General features: G+C 42.5%; 1 protein-coding gene across 3 annotated transcripts in view; it reads right to left on the bottom strand.

Moving 5' to 3' along the window:
* LOC118399482 (attractin-like protein 1) overlaps nucleotides 1-23,590 on the bottom strand; it is a 340,601-nt gene that overhangs the window by 125,195 nt on the left and 191,816 nt on the right. For 2 of the 3 annotated variants that reach the window (XM_035795604.2, XM_035795612.2), the window contains 2 exons: nucleotides 19,878-19,939; nucleotides 12,250-12,328 (listed from right to left, as the gene is read on the bottom strand). In XM_035795604.2, coding sequence (XP_035651497.1) covers nucleotides 12,250-12,328; nucleotides 19,878-19,939 — 141 coding nt within the window. Of the gene's footprint in view, nucleotides 1-10,847; nucleotides 11,640-12,249; nucleotides 12,329-19,877; nucleotides 19,940-23,590 lie in introns of those variants that run through there. The other variant, XM_035795619.2, reaches the window with a different exon arrangement.

Genomic DNA, 23,590 nt, shown 5'->3' with positions numbered 1-23,590 from the left:
ACTTGTAGTGTCATACGCAAGAATATTGAGTCTGTAATTGCTGCCAAAGGTGCTTCAACAAAGTACTGAGTAAATGGTCTGAATAGTTATGTAAATGTGATATTTCAGTTTTGATTTTTATACATTTGCAAACATTTCTAAAAACCTGCTTTTGCTTTGTCATTATGGGTTATGGTGTTTAGATTGATGAGGGGGAAAAAGTATTTAATACATTTTAGAACAAAGCTGTAAGGGTCAAAACACTGTCCAAATCCGCTGTATATGTGTATATATTTACAGAAAATATATGGGGGATTGGAAATGATGCAGGCAATTACACTGATGGAAGCCATAATCTACCTGAAATATTAAAGCTGATCTACCCCCCCAAAAAAAACGATCAAAAATAAATAAAATGGAAGACATTTCAGACACCAGCCTGAAGTCAACCCCCACCATCAATCACCATGACAACAAGGATCAGCATGTCAGAACATACCTCAGAATGTGTAGGGGGATATTATTACAAAAAGTGAAAAAAAAATGAAACCAGAACAAACACAAATAAACGGTATGGCTCCAGGGAGACGTCCTTGCCACGTCCCTCACAGCATTAGGCGCAGGGTCCCTGGCTCCTTTGAAGATTGACATTGGAGTTTGGCGACGGGCGTTTCAGATCCCTACGAAGCTGGGGACCTTCAGACTAATCTACCGTCAGATGATAAAAGCAGTCACCTGTGAGGAGCTGATAGTGTGGAGTCATTAATGCACAGTGGGCCCGCAAACATTACAGCTGGGTTTGAAGACTGATATAGTGTCCCTGTCTCTCATATTTACTCCAACTTCTGTGTCCTCGTCGGCCTATACCCCATAACAATATACTAACTATCGATCATACAGGTTGTATATCCAAAACAAAGTAACACAAACTCGGTTGTGTTCACTTATGCCTTATGTATAATCTGATCATTCTGATGAAAAATTGTGATTTATGGCTGAGAACATATGGTAGACTGGCTAACGTGGTGGTATAATACAGTTCACTGTATGAAAGGACAAACTGTGGTTTTAACCAAATCGACCGATGAATCTATCCCTAAATGGAAAGAAAACGGATTATCTTTCTGTCTTCAATACAATGATGGTTAGACTTAGACTCCGCCTGTACGAGTGCTGTGGTGACACGCAGAATAGCTGGCAGTCTATCTGACTGAGTGTTGCTGATGTTCAGCGGCTAGGTTAAGCAGCACAGCACCGAGGCTCATCCCATTGCTTTGTTTACACTGAGGCTGTCCAGGGGAGCCAATGCTTGGCCACATTAAACCCTCCTAATCTACCTCCTCTATTAATGGCTGCCAAATATGGGGTAAGGGTGATTTGGTGCCAACTGGCCCAGACAACATAATCTGTCCAACAGGAGATTGTGGTCTGTGTTGCATAGAGTGATAGGTCTATAGAGGGTGCCAAGTACCGTAGGCCTTCAGAGTCACCTCAACTCAAAGCATTTAAAAAAAAAAAAACTTTATTTAACTAGGCATGTCAGTTAAGAACAAATTCTTATTTGCAATGACGGTCTACACCGACCAAACCCGGAAGACGCTGGGCCAATTGTGCGCCGCCCTATGGGAATATGCTATGGGAATAACTTTCTCATCAGAATAATTCTCTCTCAACACAATAGGTGGCTGCTCCACTACTACCGGAGAAGATAATAACTTCAATAACTAGACTATCAAACATCTAAATTATTAAATGTGATTACTGGAAGCTGTAATTGCTTTCAAATTTGGCTCATTTGAGAATAGCAGGGACAAGTTAAGAAAAAAATAGCCTTAAAACCTCAAATTTAATCACATTTCTGTTCATTATGGAATGTTTTTGCAGCTCATACAGCTGAATATCTCTAAACTTGAATGCAATAATGACAGCAAAGAAATGACACGATATGTTAATTACGTTATGCAAAGTCTAATTTAAAATAATAAATATAATGGGGAATTGTGGTAATTATCATACCGACACCAAAAGGTCAGAAGTGCCCAGCCTTAACAAGTCTCACCTAATATGATAACGCACACAAACACACACACATACAAATGATGGTTTAATTTATGCCCACAAAATTAATGTTGCTCTTTTGAGGACGACAGCGGCTAAACTAAATTACAGGAATAAATCAGCATTTAATCAGAGAATTGGGCAACATCTGTCTGTGGTTTGGAATAGCAGTTACATTGGACTGGGGCGAGGGGGGATAGATGGTAATTTCAGAGGGGAGCTGGTGAGAGACATATGCGCCACTTCCATACTCTACAATCTGACTAAACCCAATACATATTTTAGCTGTGTGAATATTTTCGGGTAAATATGAGTCAACGCTAATGTAAAAAGCTAATTTACGGCAGTAAGCTGCTTAACATGGCCATCAGACAACCAAATTATTACCACAGTAACGCATAAAAATTGACAATTAAATAAGAAAGCCATTATCTATTAATTTGTTTGTTTATTTATTTGTTTATTTATTGATTGCGAGATGAAGAGCAAGCTTAATGAGGTTAGTTGTCAAAATAGGGCTTTTCCCCAGTCTACAGAGGGGCAGCCCTATTAGGGGAATCAAAGAGGTCTGTACAAGCTGTCTTGTGCATCATCATTACAATTTCAAAGTAGTTTTGATTGTTTGATCTCATATCCCAAAATTATTGTTGGAAATGTAATTAGCATGAGCCCAGTTGTATTTTCCTCTCTGCTGGTTGTGATCCATAATTAACTCTGAAGAGATCCCATTTTCACCTTCGCTAGAACAATTCCTCCAGAGTTTCACCCAGAGGATATGTTCCAACAGATGATAAGCACTACTGTGAAAAGTGCTACAATATAACTGTCAGTACATTGCAATTAAGTCAAATAATGAGACATTTGCCATTACCGTATTACCAAAGACAAGATAGGCAAAAACTGCTTCTCCAATGGAAATCCCTGATCACGCTTGTAGGCGATGTCATGGCGACGTTGGGTATCTAAGCTCATACACAGAAACACATCACTGGGTCTAACGGTAGTCTCGCCCCAAACGATATAAAGTTGTTTGGGACAAAAATGCGTATGTGTCAGGTTGTCACTTTCACGAGGTTGGATTAATAACATGTTCAACTACATAAAACGTTGTCTCGAATTTAGGTTGTACCTTTAGATTTAGAGAAAATTAACAGCTAAGGAAGAATCCATTATAAGATCTGGATACATTGTGGGGTTGTCACGATACCAACATTTTACTAACGATACAATACCAGGCCAAGTATCACAATACTAAGAAGTATCGCAATTACACGGGGACAAAATTCAGAGTGGCCTAGCGTCCTGTTTGCCCTGTCCCCCTGACGCTTGTTCCCGTTTTCTAAACGCATGCGCTACACAAAAAACCTGTCACTGATATTCACACTTCTACTCAATACAACACATATAGAATTTAACTTCACACTATATAATAGAATACTGCATATAATGGCGAATTGCTCATATTTGCAAAGGCCTACCTTTGATTTGGTTGGAGAAATGGGAGGAAGTGATATACATGCATAATGATCTGCATGTCATTGTGTTAGTAAGCGGAAAACACTGCATGAAACCTTCCTCACTCTTCAGTAAACAGACCCACCTAGACTGTCCCACCCACTCACACACACTTTCTCTCTCTCTGTCACCCTCTCACTCATAAACACACCACTCTCTCTCCCACAAACATACTGATACCAACTTTAGAAAGGCACCGAGAAATAGATTGTTTATATATTTTAGGCTTCCATTAGGCCTATATGAATCCTACCTTTGAAGCACATCTCATGAGTAGCAGACCTTTTTCCTTTCTTCCTGTTCCAATCAGATTTGACTGGACCTACTGTCCAAGTTAGAAAGTTGTTAGCTCGGTAATGGGACAGATTGTTGTTGTTGTTATCTAACCAATAATTAGCAACCTGGAATTAGTTTAAAACGGCCCACGACATGGTTTGCTCCAACGTATCAAATGCACAAATGTAAGAAAGAAAACTCATCAGGGACTGCATCCCCAGTCATAGTCACAGCTAAATTACACGTAAAAAAAACTTTGAGGAATAGATGTGCAGACTAACGAGACATGGTGTGATGAAAGAAACATACAGGATCTCAAATCCTTCTGTTCACCTGATTTAGAATTCCTCACAATCAAATGTAGACCGCATTATCTACCAAGAGAATTCTCTTCGATCATAATTACAGCCGTATATATCCCCCCCCCAAGCAGACACATCGATGGCTCTGAACAAACTTTATTTAACTCTTTGCAAACTGGAAACCATTTATCCGGAGGCTGCATTCATTGTAGCTGGGGATTGTAACAAAGCTAATCTGAAAACAAGACTCCCTAAATTTTATCAGCATATCGATTGCGCAACCAGGGGTGGTAAAACCTTGGATCATTGTTACTCTAACTTCCGCGACGCATATAAGGCCCTGCCCCGCCCCCCTTTCGGAAAAGCTGACCACGACTCCATTTTGTTGATCCCTGCCTACAGACAGAAACTTAAAAAAGAGGCTCCCACGCTGAGGTCTGTCCAACGCTGGTCCGACCAAGCTGACTCCACACTCCAAGACTGCTTCCATCACGTGGACTGGGACATGTTTCGTATTGCGTCAGATAAAAATATTGACAAATATGCTGATTCGGTGTGCGAGTTCATTAGAACGTGCGTTGAAGATGTCGTTCCCATAGCAACGATAAAAACATTCCCTAACCAGAAACCGTGGATTGATGGCAGCATTCGCGTGAAACTGAAAGCGCGAACCACTGCTTTTAATCAGGGCAAGGTGTCTGGTAACATGACCGAATATAAACAATGCAGCTATTCCCTCCGCAAGGCTATTAAACAAGCTAAGCGTCAGTACAGAGACAAAGTACAATCTAAATTCAACGGCTCAGACACAAGAGGCATGTGGCAGGGTCTACAGTCAATCACGGACTACAAGAAGAAACCCAGCCCAGTCACGGACCAGGATGTCTTGCTCCCAGGCAGACTAAATAACTTTTTTGCACGCTTTGATGACAATACAGTGCCACTCACACGGCCTGCAACGAAAACATGCGGTCTCTCCTTCACTGCAGCCGAGGTGAGTAAGACATTTAAACGTGTTAACCCTCGCAAGGCTGCAGGCCCAGACGGCATCCCCAGCCGCGCCCTCAGAGCATGCGCAGACCAGCTGGCCGGTGTGTTTACGGACATATTCAATCAATTCCTATACCAGTCTGCTGTTCCCACATGCTTCAAGAGGGCCACCATTGTTCCTGTTCCCAAGAAAGCTAAGGTAACTGAGCTAAACGACTACCGCCCGTAGCACTCACTTCCGTCATCATGAAGTGCTTTGAGAGACTAGTCAAGGACCATATCACCTCCACCCTACCTGACACCCTAGACCCACTCCAATTTGCTTACCGCCCAAATAGGTCCACAGGCGACGCAATCTCAACCACACTGCACACTGCCCTAACCCACCTGGACAAGAGGAATACCTATGTGAGAATGCTGTTCATCGACTACAGCTCGGCATTCAACACCATAGTACCCTCCAAGCTCGTCATCAAGCTCGAGACCCTGGGTCTCGACCCCGCCCTGTGCAACTGGGTACTGGACTTCCTGACGGGCCGCCCCAGGTGGTGAGGGTAGGCAACAACATCTCCTCCCCGCTGATCCTCAACACGGGGGCCCCACAAGGGTGCGTTCTGAGCCCTCTCCTGTACTCCCTGTTCACCCACGACTGCGTGGCCACGCACGCCTCCAACTCAATCATCAAGTTTGCGGACGACACAACAGTGGTAGGCTTGATTACCAACAACGACGAGACGGCCTACAGGGAGGAGGTGAGGGCCCTCGGAGTGTGGTGTCAGGAAAATAACCTCACACTCAACGTCAACACAACTAAGGAGATGATTGTGGACTTCAGAAAACAGCAGAGGGAACACCCCCCTATCCACATCGATGGAACAGTAGTGGAGAGGGTAGCAAGTTTTAAGTTCCTCGGCATACACATCACAGACAAACTGAATTGGTCCACTCACACTGACAGCGTCGTGAAGAAGGCGCAGCAGCGCCTCTTCAACCTCAGGAGGCTGAGGAAATTCGGCTTGTCACCAAAAGCACTCACAAACTTCTACAGATGCACAATCGAGAGCATCCTGGCGGGCTGTATCACCGCCTGGTACGGCAACTGCTCCGCCCTCAACCGTAAGGCTCTCCAGAGGGTAGTGAGGTCTGCACAACGCATCACCGGGGCAAACTACCTGCCCTCCAGGACACCTACACCACCCGATGTTACAGGAAGGCCATAAAGATCATCAAGGACATCAACCACCCGAGCCACTGCCTGTTCACCCCGCTATCATCCAGAAGGCGAGGTCAGTACAGGTGCATCAAAGCTGGGACCGAGAGACTGAAAAACAGCTTCTATCTCAAGGCCATCAGACTGTTAAACAGCCACCACTAACATTGAGTGGCTGCTGCCAACACACTGTCATTGACACTGACCCAACTCCAGCCACTTTAATAATGGGAATTGATGGGAAATGATGTAAATATATCACTAGCCACTTTAAACAATGCTACCTTATATAATGTTACTTACCCTACATTATTCATCTCATATGCATATACTGTACTCTATATCATCGACTGCATCCTTATGTAATACATGTATCACTAGCCACTTTAACTATGCCACTTTGTTTACTTTGTCTACATACTCATCTCATATGTATATACTGTACTCGATACCATCTACTGTATGCTGCCCTGTACCATCACTCATTCATATATCCTTATGTACATATTCTTTATCCCCTTACACTGTGTATAAGACAGTAGTTTTGGAATTGTTAGTTAGATTACTTGTTGGTTATCACTGCATTGTCGGAACTAGAAGCACAAGCATTTCGCTACACTCGCATTAACATCTGCTAACCATGTGTATGTGACAAATAACATTTGATTTGATTTGGGAGAGCGGACGGAGAGAAGCAGGTGAGTGATGGCTGGAATGGGATGCGACTGCTGGCTGGCTGATTACAGTTACCACACGTGGTACGATATGAGCCTGAAAGTGAAGTGGACATTTTTGAACCGGCACATACAAAAGTGACTGTTGCTTAAATAAAATGCAACTGTATTTATAAACAAAACAGAATTCATTAACAGTTTATAACAGGCGCCAGCGGGTTCTTTAGATTGGTAGGGCCGAAAAATGTAGTAGTATCATATGAAATGGTACTACGGTATTCTAAAATGCTGGTATCATAAGTATCATGACGTTTTGGTACTGTGATATTGCTTTGGAACCTGTATACCATGCAACATTCATACACTGATATAGATAAAACTGCATACAAGCTTTATTCACACTAATGATTTACTGAAGCCCAAAGCACATGCGGTTTACATGGAGCAAAGGAGTCTTCTAATCACGTCAGAGGACCGTGATGCAGCATCGATTCCCCCAGGGGCCTGAGTATAATTTATAATATTCCTTTTTTTTGTGTCACTTATATAACTGCTTAAAACAACAACAACCCCTAGACTTCTTGTTTACAACACATTATAAATTATATTAACAAGGCAATCTTAAAGAGAAATGAGAACTTGCTCAGAAACGACCGTTGGAGCCCGAAAAATAATAATGGCTATTATATATTAGCCCCATTTGGTCCAATTGACCAAGTCCCCGAGCACCTACTGGAACATCAACAATTTATCTCATCACTCCTGCATTAATAACATCAAAACAGGAAGATCATAAAAAGACAGCATACAGCTCCATTGATTTGCATTGTTAATTTCCCGCTTGATGGTGCAGGGTGAGTAATGAAGGAAGTAGGTAGGAAGACTCCTGTGTAGTTAATCACAAAGTTATGAGCTGCCAGCACTGAAGTCAGACAATTGCTTTCCACTGTTTCTGACAATGTGCACGCACGTGTGTGTTTACCTCAGTCTAGTAATGGATCCTCTGTCCTTTCCCTCACTTCTCTCCAACATCTACCCTCGCACACAGCTAAAACCCTTCCAAAAATGTGAGTGAGTGAGTGAGTGAGTGAGTGAGTGAGTGAGTGAGTGAGTGAGTGAGTGACATATACACACAAACATGCTAACACTCCATTCCTCAACTGACAACAGGCATGCAGTTGCTAGAACAATTCTGACACTAGCTTTTTGACATCCATCTTATTCATTTATTTGTATTTAACTACATAGAGTTGAAGTCGGAAGTTAACATACACTTAGGTTGGAGTCATGAAAACTTGTTTTTCAACCACTCCACAAATGTCTTGTTAACAAACTATAGCTTTGGCATGTCGGTTAGGACATCTACTTTGTGCATGATACAATACATTTTTCCAACAATTGTTTACAGACAGATAATTTCACTTATAATTCACTGTATCACAATTCCAGTGGGTCAGAAGTTTACATACACTAAGTTGACTGTACATTTAAACAGCTTCGAAAATTCCAGAAAATGATGTCATGGCTTTAGAAGCTTCTGATTGACATAGAGGCTAATTGGAGGTGTACCTGTGGATGTATTTCAAGGCCTACCTTTAAACTCAGTGCCTCTTTGCTTGACATCATGGGAAATCAAAAGAAATCCGTGAAATACCTCAGAAAAAGATTGTAGACCTCCACAAGTCTGGTTCATCCTTGGGAGCAATTCCAAACGCCTGAGCATACCACGTTCATCTGTACAAACATTAATACGCAAGTATAAACACCATGGGACCACGCAGTCGTCATACCGCTCAGGAAGGAGACGAGTTCTGTCTCCTAGAATGGAACGTACTTTGGTGCGAAACGTACAAATCAATCCCAGAACAACAGCAAAGGACCTTGTGAAGATACTGGAGGAAACAGGTACAAAAGTATCTATATCTACAGTAAAACGAGTCCTATATCGACATAATCTGAAAGGCCGCTCAGCAAAGAAGAAGCCACTGCTCCAAAACCGCCATAAAAAAGCCAGACTACGGTTTGCAACTGCAAATGGGGACAAAGATCGTACTTTTTGGAGAAATGTCCACTGGTCTGATGAAACAAATATAGAACTGTTTAGCCATAATGACCATCGCTATGTTTGGAGGAAAAAAGGAGAGGCTTGCAAGCCGAAGAACACCATCCAAACCGTGAAGCACGGGGGTGGAAGCATCATGTTGTGGGGGTGCTTTGCTGCAGGAGGGACTGGTGCACTTCACAAAAATAGATGGCATCATGCGGGAGAAAAATTACGTGGATATATTGAAGCAACATCTCAAGACATCAGTCGAAGTTAAAGCTTGGTCGCAAATGGGTCTTCCAAAATGGACAATGACCCCAAGCATACTTCCAAAGTTGTGGCAAAATGGCTTAAGGACAACAAAGTCAAGCTATTGGAGTGGCCATCATAAAGTCCTGACCTCAATCCCATAGAACATTTGTGGGCTAAACTGAAAAAACATGTGCCAGCAAGGAGGCCTACAAACCTGACTCAGTTACACCAGCTCTGTCAGGAGGAATGGGCCTATTGTGGGAAGCTTGTGGAAGGCTACCCGAAACGTTTTACCCAAGTTAAGCAATTTAAAGGCAATGCTACCAAATTCTGATTGAGTGTATGTTAACTTCTGACCCACTGGGAATGTGAATAAATAAATAAAAGCTGAAATAAATATTTATCTCTACAATTATTCTGACATTTCACATTCTTAAAATAAAGTGGTCATCCTAACTGACCTAAGACAGGGAATTTTTACTCGGATTAAATGTCCGGAATTGTGAAAAGCTGAGTTTAAATGTATTTGGCTAAGGTGTATGTAAACCTACGACTTCAACTGCACCTCTCTGTTCTAACCGTGGTCATAAAATAGGGCTACAGCCCCCTGTAATATATGGGATGTAGTAAAATAACTAATGCAGCTGGATATGTGTGATATCAGTGCCCCTGGTCTTTACCCCATGGGTGACATCCTGCATTCAAGCTGAGTGTTAGTGTCCACAAAGAGAGTGAGGCACAGTGAATGCAGCATTGCAGCTCTTCTGTGACATGGGACCCTTCCTCATTAATAATGTAGACGTGTCCACAAGCAAGTGTGCTCTCACTGGGAAACAAGGCTAAACAAATACAGGGTTGCCAGGTAAGAGGAGACTTTACACTACACTGCAGATGTCACCACCACTTCATTCATAATGGAATAAAACGTTGCGTTTTGGGTTTAAGTCTGCCGCATAAGCACAAACAGGTGTGTAGTACAGGTACAGTAGCTATATTTGATATAATTTAAATGTTGCAGAGAACTTTAAAAAGACTTGGCAAAAAAAAAAAAAGACTTGGCTAAAAAAAAAAAAAATACTTGGCTAAATAAATAAAAAAGACTTGGCTAAATAAAAATAAAAATAAATACTTGGCTAAATAAATAAAAAAAGACTTGGCTAAATAAAAAAGACTTTCCCACTTACAGAAAAATCACTTAATCATCTGAAACTCAAGATATGAAAGCAAAATGGACGAATAAGATATGCACATTTTGATAAAAGGACAGTGATATTAAAACCATGACCCATCTGAAAGCACAGCATTTGATGAAGAGAAAACCACCAACTGTGGCAGCCTTGGCAGAGGGACAAAACCACTAGTGTTTTAACTATAGGAGTCCTCTTCTCAAATCTCAATGGATTTCACAGAAACCGAGCATGTTACATCTCAATTAAATCCACACTGATGTTTTTATTGATTTTAAAAGCCCAATCATGACTTATTTAAGTTGCACATTGGTATGCGTGTATTTATGTCACCATTTTGCGGCCTGTAAAGAAAACAGAAGAGTAGAAAAAGAGACAAATGAAACCGATGTGGCATCTGTTGCAGCTTTAAGTGATATATCACTCCATTCCACTTCGTTAAGCGTCACTCCGTCAGAGTTAATTGGATCATGAGGAGCAGTAATTAAGGGGAATGGCCTTGTTTATCGCTGCGCTCCGCTCGTTAAGGAGTGAGTCGTGTTTGCAGAGCGGGCGACATTAACACAACCTTCAGAACAGCCAGGGGGTTGGGAGTTGCCTTTGCACTGGAGGGAGGGAGGGGGGGGGATGAAGCCTTGCCTGCAGGGGAAGCTACTAGTGAACAGCACACAGTGGGTGTGGTACAGAATGTGATGGGGGGACAACTACCATTATGAAAACATTAACCTTTTAACGTCAACCTTTGTTGACATGTAGAGTCACAGACAAGGTCAGTCAATGTCTTTGAGGATCTGGTCTGTTCAATTGTTAATGAAAAGGTGAAGAAATCATTTTGGAACACCTTCATAATATTGAGTTGCACCCCCTTTTGCTCTCAGAACAAAGAAAATGTGTTGGGGCATAGACTCTACAAGGTGTCGAAAGCATTCCCACAGAGATGCTGGCCCATGTTGAATCCAACACTTCCCACAGTTGTGTCAAGTTGGCTGGATGTCCTTTTGGTGGTGGACCATTCTTGATACACACGGGAAACTGTTGAGCGTGAAACACCCAGCAGCGTTGCAGTTCTTGGCAACCTTAAACCGGTGTGCCTGGCACCTACTGCCATACCCTCTTCAAAGCCACTAGCCACTTCAATCTTGTGTTCACCTTCTGAATGACACACACACACACACACACACACACACACACACACACACACACACACACACACACACACACACACACACACACACACACACAAAATCCATTTCTTAATTGTCTCAAGGCTTAAAAATCCTTCTTTAATCTGTGGATTTAACAGGTGACATCAATAAGGGATCATAGCTTTCACCTGGATTTAGCTGTCATGGAAAGAGCAGGTTTTGTATACTCATTGTAGGAGTAGGAAATCATGTATTTATGTTTAAACCCACAGAGACAGGGACAAACACAACAACATACACATATTTGTAGACACACACACAAACCCAGAGTCTGAGTTAGTGAGAATAGAGCACCCTCTCATTTGTGCCAGTAAGTGGGTTTGAATCTTGTGTTGTACTGTGTGATCCGCTCATGGGTCAATTTCCAGGCAGACTACATTCCAGTCGCCCGCCAGATCCATCTACATCCTAAGATATAGTAATCTGATACCCGTCTGCGCAGTAAATTATGTGGCATGTGACCATTGGTGAGCAGGGCAACTGCAATGTAATTTACCTGGAACGCCACCAAGGTTACCAGAAATTAGGACAGCTGAGGAGATTGACCTATGACCTACCTCTCTCCTCCTGGATGCCCAGCACGTCTGTTTGACCTTCCACACCACCGCTGCCACCAGCAACAGGGACAGGAAACAGCTACAGGAGAAAACAGCACAATCAATCACCCAATCAATTAATAAATTGTCGGCAGGTAGCCTAGCTGTTAAGAACGTTGGGCCAGTAACCGAAAGGTCGCTGGTTTGAATCCCCAAGCAGACTAGGTAAAAAAATCTGTCGATGTGCTCTTTAGCACTTAACCCTAATTGGTCATGTATGTCGCATTGGATAAGAGTGTCCGCTAAATGACTAAAATGTAAATGTGATTTTAATTAGATCATCACCCATTATCTATTCATTCTAGTATTTACATGAAATATAATATCATTTCACAACAGTACCACGAGGAGGTAAGGACAAATATAGCTGTACAATCAAAACTATTCTTTAAATATATATTAATGCATAGAACTGGCATGACGTCACAAGGGGGTAGTGACTATTTTAATGGTCTGGCAGTCACATGATCAATCTGTTAACGCTTTATTATAACGTCCAGTAATAACCATTTATAAGGCATTCATAAATAGTTTGCTCGCCATTTATTTATTAGTATACTTACGTTTTGTAAATTTGTAAATGCTATATAGATAGTTATTCACACAACTTTTTTATCATTTATGAATTATTCATACGATTAGGTGTTCTTTTAAATCATTTTACAAATGACATTTTGCAGTACCTGATCTAAAGTGAGCACTACTAATAGTTTAGAAATACTTTAGCAATGTTTTGAATGGCCATCGTAATCATCTCCTCCAAAGGTTTGTCAATGTACAGTTGTGGCCAAAAGTTTTGAGAATGACACAAACATACATTTTCACAAGGTTTGCTGCTTCAGTGCCTAGATATTTTTGTCAGATGTTACAATGGAATACTGAAGTATAATTACAAGCATTTCATAAGTGTCAAAGGCTTTTATTGACAATTACATGAAGTTGATGCAAAGAGTCAATATTTTTCAAGACCTCTGCAATCCGCCCTGGCATGCTGTCAATTAACTTCTGGGCTACATCCTGACTGATGGCAGCCTATTCTTGAAAAATCAGTGCTTGGAGTTTGTCAGAATTTGTGGGTTTTTGTTTGTCCATCTGCCTCTTGAGGATTGACCACAAATTCTCAATGGGATTAAGGCCTGGGGAGTTTCCTGACCATGGACCCAAAATATGGATGTTTTGTTCCCCGAGCCACTTAGTTATCACTTTTCCCTTATGGCAAGGTGCTCCATCATGCTGGAAAAGGCATTGTTCGTCACCAAAATGTTCCTGGATGGTTGGGAGAAGTTGCTCTTGGAGGATGTGTTGGTACCATTCTTTATTCATGGCTGTGTTCTTCAGCAAAATTGTGAGTGAGCCCAATCCTTTGGCTGAGATGCAACCCCACACAGGATTGGTCTCAGGATGCTTTACTGTTGGCATGACACAGGAATGCTGGTAGCGCTCACCTTGTTTTCTCCGGAGAAGCTTTTTTCCCGGATACCCAAAACAATCGTAAATGGGATTCATCAGAGAAAATGACTTTACCCCAGTCCTCAGCAGTCCAATCCCTGTACCTTTTGCAGAATATCAGTCCCTGATGTTTTTCCTGGAGAGAAGTGGCTTCTTTGCTGCCCTTCTTGACACCAGGCCATCCTCCAAAAGTCTTCGCTTCACTGTGTGTGAAGATGCACTCACACCTGCCTGCTGCTATTCCTGACCAAGCTCTGTACTGGTGGTGCTGCGATCCCGCAGCTGAATCAACTTTAGGAGACGGTCCTGGCGCTTGCTGGACTTTCTTGGGTACCCTGAAGCCTTCTTCACAACAATTGAACCACTCTCCTTGAAGTTCTTGATGATCCGATAAATGGTTGATTTAGGTGCAATCTTACTGGCAGTAATATCCTTGCCTGTGAAGCCCTTTTTGTGCAAAGCAATGATGACGGCACGTGTTTCCTTGCAGGTAACCATGGCTGACAGAGGAAGAACAATGATTCTAAGCACCACCCTCCATTTGAAGCTTTCAGGTTGTTATTCAAACTCAATCAGCATGACAGAGTGATCTCCAGCCTTGTACTGGTCAACACTCACACCTGTGTTAATCAGAGAATCACTGACATGATGTCAGCTGGTCCTTTTGTGGCAGTGCTGAAATGCAGTGCAGTGGAAATGTTTTTTGGGGATTCAGTTCATTTGCATGGCAAAGAAGAATTCATCTGATCACAATTGCTATCTTCATAACGCCCTCCGTGTACAGCTAGAAAACATTCTGTACATGCAAATTGCCATCATACAAACTGAGGCAGCAGACTTTGTGAAAATGAATGTGTGTGTCATTCTCAAACCCTTTGGCCACGACTGTACTTTGAGGAAGATTTGGTTGCCTTGACAGTTGTCATTTCTCCATGTGCCTGCATAGAGTGCTGCATGTCTATTTACCTTAAGAGAAAACTACAAAAATGGCCACCAAAGGGCTAGCAGCACCGAAAACTAGGAAATGGACTTACTAGCACCGAATACTACGAAATAAGACTGCAGAGGTAAACCAAGTGAAATATGGGGAAATAGCATGAGATCAATTGGACCCATGGAGTGGGTCAAGTAGAGTGGCCATCTTACACAGAGCAATGTCACATAGAATGATCCCAATGCCAATGCCATCTGGACATTAGATCACACAAAGCCTGTCTTTCAACCAGAGCTTTTACAAGTCCTGGAGGCCAAAGAACCAAACCACCAAGGCAGGAAGTAGTGTAGAAGTTCAAGACAATCGCTATCTTCATAATGCCCTCCGTGTACAGCTAGAAAATAGCTTAGAAGCAATGACCACATCGTAAAGGGCTAAGTTGTAATTAGCGTGACATTTCCAAGCCAAGCCTGCTGAAAGGCTGTGGAAATGCTCTTTCTCATGTGTTCTTCGAAAACCACTAGTTCAGTACATAAACTATCAGTCTGAGGAATTTGCCTAATTAGCGATGTGAACCATATACTGACAGTATGGTACATACTTACAGTTGTCACTATAGCTGCATGTGTGTGCAGGTTTGACAGGTTTGATTAAATATGACCGTACAGTACGTCAAGCTATGACCAATTTCTTCACCAATGTCTAAAAACGTAGGGAAAATAAATAAATAATCCTGAAAGTCTCACACAACCCTATGATGGCTGTAGCTCCATATTGCTGGCAGGAGTATAACTGGGACTGTTTGGAACAGACACTTCCTCCCCTCCAACACCGCTCGTTGGCTTGGCCATATTTCAAAGCCCAATCAGTAACAGTCCATCATTCCACATCAAATCTATTAACTCAGCCTGCAATTAATCCCAAACAGGGCGGCTTACTGCACTAATGGGGAGAGGAGAAGACTAACTGTCACTATTAAAGAGGTATTAGGGGGGTTTATTGGGGTTTCTTACACATATAGCTTTAGCCAAGTCATCCGCAACCAATGAGATTCAAACCAATGAGGTCCATGTGCAGTTCTGGGGTGGATGGGAGGGCTGAGTGGGACGGATACAGTGTATGTTTCATTGTGTGTGTGTGTGTGTTTGCGTTTGTGTGTTCATTTTGATCTTGTGTGTGTGTGGGGGGGACCAAGTGGGGACATTTCTCTGGTCTCCACATAAAAAAAAGGCTATTTTAAGTGTAGGTTTACAGTTAGGTTCAGAATTGGGGTTAGGGTAAGAATTAAGAGTTGGGGTTAAGGTTAGGGTTACGGTAAGAATTAGGAGTTGGGGTTAAGGTTAAGGTAAGAGTTAGGTTAACGGTTAGGGTTAGGGGTTAGGGAAAATAGGATTTAGCATGAGAATCAATTGTTTGGTCCACACAAAGATTTTTGAAAGAATGTACAATATTTGCACAATCAGGTGTGTAAAGCATTTGGAGACTTACCCAGGAAGACACAGCTGTAATCGCTGCCAATGGTGATTCTAACATGTATTGACTCAGGGGTGGGAATACTTATGTAAATTCGATATTCCTGAATTTAGTTTTCAATGACTTTGCAAACATTCCTAAAAACATGTTTTCACTTTGTCATTATGGGGTATTTTGTGTAGATGGGTGAGCAAAAAAAAGTCAAGTGGTATCGATACTTTCTGAAGGTACTGTGTGTGTGTGTGTGTGTGTGTGTGTGTGTGTGTGTGTGTGTGTGTGTGTGTGTGTGTGTGTGTGTGTGTGTGTGTGTGTGTGTGTGTGTGTGTGTGTGTGTGTGTGTGCGCACGTGGGGCACTGAAGGGCTGAGGGTTAGTTGTTCAGTATTGTGGATCACATGAACATGGGGAAGGGGTTTATAACACGTCCAATCATCCGAACCATTGGACAACATATCACAAACACCCAGCAGCAAGCAGCGAGATCGATACCCAATCCTCCACACACAATCCACAAATGACCAAAAGAAAGACAATTCCATCTGTACACCATAGAGTACCAAGCTGTTAAGCAATGATATTCCCCCAGGCACACAGAATGGCAAAAGGCTGATTTCTAAGGTAGCCCAAATAGTGGATAACACAATCCCAATTTGTTTACCTTTCTATCAGTTACAAAGAATAGCACACAAAGCAGTGTTGTTTGTCAAACTGCCTGGAGTATCCCTCGGGTCGCAGCAGCACAGAATGTTGATAGCCATTTTGAAATAATTGGGACAGCTGATAGAGGCTTATGAGCCACTTAGCTTTGTATATTGTCTCTGTGCTGAACTTGAGCAAGAGAAGAAGGAGAGATGATTTCTAATCAACTTAGAGAGAGGAAACGAGTAATTGGACCAAACTGAACTGCAATGTCACCAATTAGCATTGGGGCTGAAAAGGAGAAGCAGCATAAACACTCCTTCATTGCACCAATTTTGCTTGCTCATTTAGGGAACCGCTCTGGAAAGTGTGAACGAGAGAGAGAAAGAGAGAGAGAAAAAACTATTTAACCACTCTTCAAAGAAAAGCTGGTCAAATGAGCTTTTAGAAGTTAATCAGAGTCTGTTAGAATACTACTTCATGTCGAGAGTTTAGTTTGAGGATGAAATTAGGTGAGAATCTTCCAACCTTTTTTCCCTCTCTCGTTTCTGTCTCATGTATACAAGTGTACATATGTTAAAGATATGCATGATGTAACTTAGGATATAGGAGATCATGTGGCATTGTCACACACACACACACACACACACACACACACACACACACACACACACACACACACACACACACACACACACACACACACACACACACACACACACACACACACACACACACACACACGGAGTCAGGCAGATAGGATGACAGGTGAACTGTACAGTAAAGATAATTGCAGAAATATAAGTAGCTTGGATGAACACTAAAATAGAGGAACAGACACCCAGAGTGTCACTCAAACATTTGAAGATATACTAACAGAAAAACAGAAGAAATATGCTAAAAGAGAGGCATGTAGAGGGACAAATCATGTCCAAATGATCAAATTACTGTACTGTTGTTACAGTACCTGAAACAAGATAATGACGGTGAAACCTATGACTGCATACTGCCCTAACTCAGGATTGGAGAAAGAGCACCTATGATAAGCACTGATTTCTAAGGGAAAAGATCTCCTCCACTCTGTCTCTCGTTCCCCTCCTCGTCTCTCTCTCGACCCCTCTCTCCCTTTCTGGTTCCCGCTCTCTCTCTTTTCCCCTCTCTCTCTCTGTGGTGCCAGCTCCATCATGTCAGTGTGCTGTGCCCTCAGCCTGCAGGGCCAGACTCACACACAGGGCACCGCAGCTCTGCCTCCCTGCCACTTCATCTCTTATACACACCAATGGAGCACAGCCAACACGCACGCACGCACACACACACACACACACACACACACACACACACACACACACACACACACACACACACACACACATTCACACACAAACATGCAATGGACAAAGCATTCACTCACACACACAGTCAAACATACAAAGACCACAAACTCGTACCCTCTGTGACATGCACATGCATAGCTTACATTTACACAGAAACATCTACAACCATGTTAACATAGCCGCACGTGAACTCCTTTTTCCCCTTGACTAAAGCCTTTAATCAACTGAGGTCACATAGGGCAGCACATACTGCATCTGCTAAAGCCTTTGAGCTGTGAGATGCAATTGGATGCATCTCACAGGACTCTTGATGCACAGGGCTCTGTGGAGGTTTTATTTATTGTAATATAATTATAACTGCACTTGATCACTGAAGCAAACTTAACAAGGCAGGATAAGAGCAAACAGAACAGAGAGTGACATATTGAAAAAACAGCTGTTACATCTGGGAAAAAAGTGGATAAAGTGCATGCTTCAGGTGCTTACTAAAGAAGACAGTGAGTGAGAAGGAAGTATGTGCCACTATGAACAAGACACAGTGGAATAAGCTCTTGGAGCAAATGACTGAACCTTTTGACTGCCCAGTGCAGTCAAAAACATGATTTTCCTGTGTTTTATATATATAGTTGATGTCGGAAGTTTACATACACTTAGGTTGGAGTCATTAAAACTCATTTTTCAACCACTCCACAAATGAACTTGAATTCATCAATAATTGTGTGGAGACATACAGTAGGCTACAATATGAGGAGGAAATGATAGTCCGAAACATGCTTTTCAGTTTCACTGACTCACCCAGCTCACGCCAGAGATGGCCAATACATTCGTGCCAAAAGCCTATATCTCACTCTTGTCTTACTTTGTAAAACAATATTTGGAAGTTGATCAAATATTTTGTTAGCCTACAGCAGACAGATTAGTGTCTTCTACTTTCAGCAGGCACCATTTGGTTTCCAACCTGTTTTCCCGTGATTGTACTTGAAATATTGCGAAAAGCCTGTTTTGTCTGCATGCTGTGCACTGACAGACTTGCTGCGCGTTCCCGACTGTAGGCTATGCCTTGTTACTGGGCTACACACAATCCACAGCTTGGCAATTTTTCGAAAAGAAGTTGTTGATCCTGTGGCAAAATGATGCAACGCTGGAGAGATGTGAGTTGAAGGCTCATGTCCATCAGAGTAGAGAGAAAGATCATAGAAAGTGAATCTAATTCTAGTTCTGTGAGAGATACAGGCGTGCTACTCACACAACCATGGCCATGCATTGGTCTCAAACATAGGTTACAATGTTACACAAAGCATTAGCCCGGGCCAACCCATCCCAAATCAACTCTTTTTTAATGTATTTTTTAAATGGGTGGATCAGCTTAATATTGAGGAAAGAATGTTGCTTCCATCAATGTAATTGTCTGCATCATTTCCAACCCCCCATATATTTTTGGGGGGTAAATATATATATCCATATACATACACACATGCATACATATACACATACCTATATAGACATACATGTTTTTTTTAAAAATATATACAGTCTAAGACAGAGAGGTGCCGGATCCTGTTCCGGCAAGGTCTCTCTCAAATTAAGCACTGACAACGCATGTGATCGGCTCATTCAGTGAAACTGGTTGACTGGCAGAAGATGGCCTGGAGACAGCAGACATAATTAGGTCTGTTGTCTTTTTTTACTAAGCAGAAAGGGATTAACCATGGGAAATTACATATTTGTTTGCCTTATTAGTTCCATCTAAATGGTACGTACCTGAAAAAGGTGACAAAAAACTGCACCAGGTCCATGATGCTGTTGTGCTGGGAGAAGGCGATCTATAGAAGAAAGGACAGAGAAAAGAAGGATGTGAGAAGGATGTGAGAAGGATGTGAGAGACATTGAATACATTACATACAGTGGACAGATTGATAATACTTTAATAAAACATGTGTTGTTGACAAGAAACCAAAGTAGACAGAGTTCCCACTAGAATAATTCAATATAGTAGTTTATGCTACTGATTGGCTAGTGTAAATAAATGCATTACTGTATATGGTTATACAACATACCCACACATGTAACAAGGACTCATGTGATTAATATCTGTTTTACCTAAGGCTAGTGGTTGCTATGATCCTTTACATAAGTTACATAAGGTGACTACTTTTTCTTTGCGATGCAAACTGCCTTAGCTGCAGAATGTTCTCTCCCATTCCATGATTAGTATGAGAGGTGCATGACTAAATCTACCTCCCAGATTTGTAGATCAATTGAATATGGCAAATATACAGTAAATCCAAAGCTCTGAGAGAGACTAAACTATTCAATGGTATTTTCAACTATTGTGATTTTCTCATTTGTTAGCTCATGCAAGGGGATATTGAATGGCGTGTTGATATGTTTTCAGGTATAATTTCAAATAAAATGTTATTTGTCAAATGCAGCGAATACAACTGGGGTAGACTTTACCATGAAATTCTTGCTCATGAGCCATTTCTAAAAATAGTAACACAAGAGGAATAAAATGCACAGAAAATGTAGCTATATACAGGGAGTACCAGAACCAGATCAATGTGCAGAGGTACAAGGCAGATGTCACGCCCTGGTCGAAGTATTTTGTGTTTTTCTTTATGTATTTGGTCAGGCCAGGGTGTGACATGGGTTTTTGTATGTGGTGTGTAGCTTAGTGGGATTGTAGCTTAGTGGGGTGTTCTAGGACAGTCTATGGCTGTCTGGAGTGGTTCTCAATCAGAGGCAGGTGTTTATCGTTGTCTCTGATTGGGAACCATATTTAGGCAGCCATATTCTTTGGTTGTATTGTGGGTGATTGTCCTGAGTGTCTTGATGTCCTTAGTCTGTGTTAGTTTGCACCAGTTAAGGCTGTTTCGGTTTTCACTACGTTTATTGTTTTGTAGAGTTTGTGTTTTGGATCCGTGTTACGTTTGTTTGATTAAACATGGATCGCAATATACACGCTGCAGTTTGGTCCGACTCCTTCACCACATGAAAACCGTGACAGCAGATATGGATACACACTTATCCAAGATGGAGAAGCAGTCAGCCATCTTTTGTCCTCGTCGTGTCCCGTGTATATATATTTTTATATATTTTTCTTCACAGATCTTTTTAAAATAGTTTTTCTAAAACTCAACTTCAAAACACTCTCCTGCAACCCACCTCACCCAATGTGGTGCGGACCTGTTTTTTTTCTAAAGTATTATTCACCTCGACTCCGGAATCCCCCAACAGAAGCTAGCCAGCTCACTAGCTACTAGCTAGTAGTCAGCTAACCACTGCTAGCGGTCATCAGCTAACCTTTAGCTAGGAAGGATCTTGCCAGTTTGTACAACGCGACTCAAACCAGAGCATACCGGACCATATCCCTGGATTCCTACCGTAAACTCTGGACATTTTCACCTGGATCGTCGCAGCGAGCTAGCTGCTATCCGAGTACTGGCTAACGTCGGTCCCGGAGCAAGCACCAATTAGTCTGGAGCTAGCCCATGCTAGGCCCTTTCTCCCGGCTTGCTAAAGAGGCCCATCAGCAACTCCTGGGCTACAATACCCGGACCCCTTCTACTACCGGTACGGGGCACGGAACCCCACCGATCCTTCACGACTGGATTACGAAGTAATCTGCTCGAGGGGGTACTCAACTGGCCTCTACATCGCGACCACCCCTAATTGCCTATCCACAAGCATCGGCCCACTAGCTGCCTAAAGCATATTGGATTGTTAGCTATATAGATCCATCGGCCAATTTCTTGGGCCACTATACCTATTTTCCCAATTGGACTTGGACCCCTCTGCTACTCGGAACCCTACTAATCCATCACGACTGGTCTATCGACGTCACCACACGCGGAGGCCAAACAGACTTTACTCCGTCAAGACTTCCCTCTAAGGCCCTTCTGCTAGCTTGCTAGCCCCGGTCTGCTAACCTCCTAGCCCCGGCCTGCTAGCTGTCTGAATCGCCGTGTCTCCAGCCATCCAGCTACTCACTGAACCCTATGATCACTCGGCTACGCATGCCTCTCCCTAACATCAATATGCCTTGTCCATTACTGTCCTGGTTAGTGATTACTGTCTTATTTCACTGTAGAGCCTCTAGCTCTGCTCAATATGCCTTAACCTACCATTTAGTTCCACCTCCCACATATGCGGTTTAAAAGTCTCCAGAGACAATATATCTCTCATAATTACTCAATGCCTAGGTTTACCTCCAATGTACTCACATCCTACCATGCCTTTGTCTGTACATTATGCCTTGAATCTATTCTCTCACGCCCAGAAACCTGCTCCTTTTACTCTCTGCTCTGAACGCACTAAACGACCAGTCCTGATAGCCTTTAGCCGTACCCTCATCCTACTCTTCTTCTGTTTCGCTGGTGATGTAGAGGTTAATCCAGGTCCTGCAGTGCCTAGCTCCACTCCTACTCCCCAGGTGCTCTCATTTGTTGACTTCTGTAACTGTAAAAGCCTTTCATGCATGTTAACATTAGAAGCCTCCTCCCTAAGTTTGTTTTATTCACTGCTTTAGCACACTCTGCCAACCCGGATGTCCTAGCCGTGTCTGAATCCTGGCTTAGGAAGTCCACCAAAAACCCAAAAATGTCCATCCCTAACTATAATATTTTCTGACAAGATAGAACTGCCAAAGGGGGCGGTGTTGCCATCTACTGCAGAGTTCTGTCTTACTATCCAGGTCTGTGACCAAGCGATCACTGCCTCATTGCCTGCATCCGTAATGGGTCTGCGGTCAAACAACCACCCCATCACTGTCAAATGATCCCTGAAACACTTCAGTGAGCAGGCCTTTCTACTCGACCTGGCCCGGGTATCCTGGAAGGATAGATATTGACCTCATCCCGTCAGTAGAGGATGCCTGGTTATTCTTTAAAAGTGCCTTCCTCACCATCTTAAATAAGCATGCCCCATTCAACAATTTTAGAACCAGGAACATATATAGCCCTTGTTTCTCTCCAGACCTGACTGCCCTTGACCAGCACAGAAACATCCTATGTCGTTCTGCATTAGCATCGAACAGCCCCCGTAATATGCAACTTTTCAGGGACGTTAGGAACAAATATACACAGGCAGTTAAGAAAGCGAAGGCTAGCTTTTTCAAGCAGAAATTTGCATCCTGTAGCACAAACTCAAAAAGATTCTGGGACACTGTAAAGTCCATGGAGAATAAGAGCACCTCCTCCCAGCTGCCCACTGCACTGAGGCTAGGAAACACTTACCACCGATAAATCCACAATAATTGAGAATTTCAAAAAGCATTTTTCTACGGCTGGCCATGCTTTCCACCTGGCTACCCCTACCCCGGTTAACAGCCCTGTTCTCCCCATAGTAACTCGCCCAAACCTCCCCCACTTCTCCTTCACCCAATTCCAGATAGCTGACCTCTCCCCTATTTGACTTAGATTTGTGTGTATGCATTGATATGTAGGCTATGTGTACCTTTTTTTAAATGTACGTAG

Source organism: Oncorhynchus keta, chromosome 2, assembly GCF_023373465.1.
Source record: "Oncorhynchus keta strain PuntledgeMale-10-30-2019 chromosome 2, Oket_V2, whole genome shotgun sequence".
Taxonomy (NCBI): Eukaryota; Metazoa; Chordata; class Actinopteri; order Salmoniformes; family Salmonidae; genus Oncorhynchus; species Oncorhynchus keta.
This window is presented reverse-complemented; position numbering and strand designations above follow the sequence as displayed.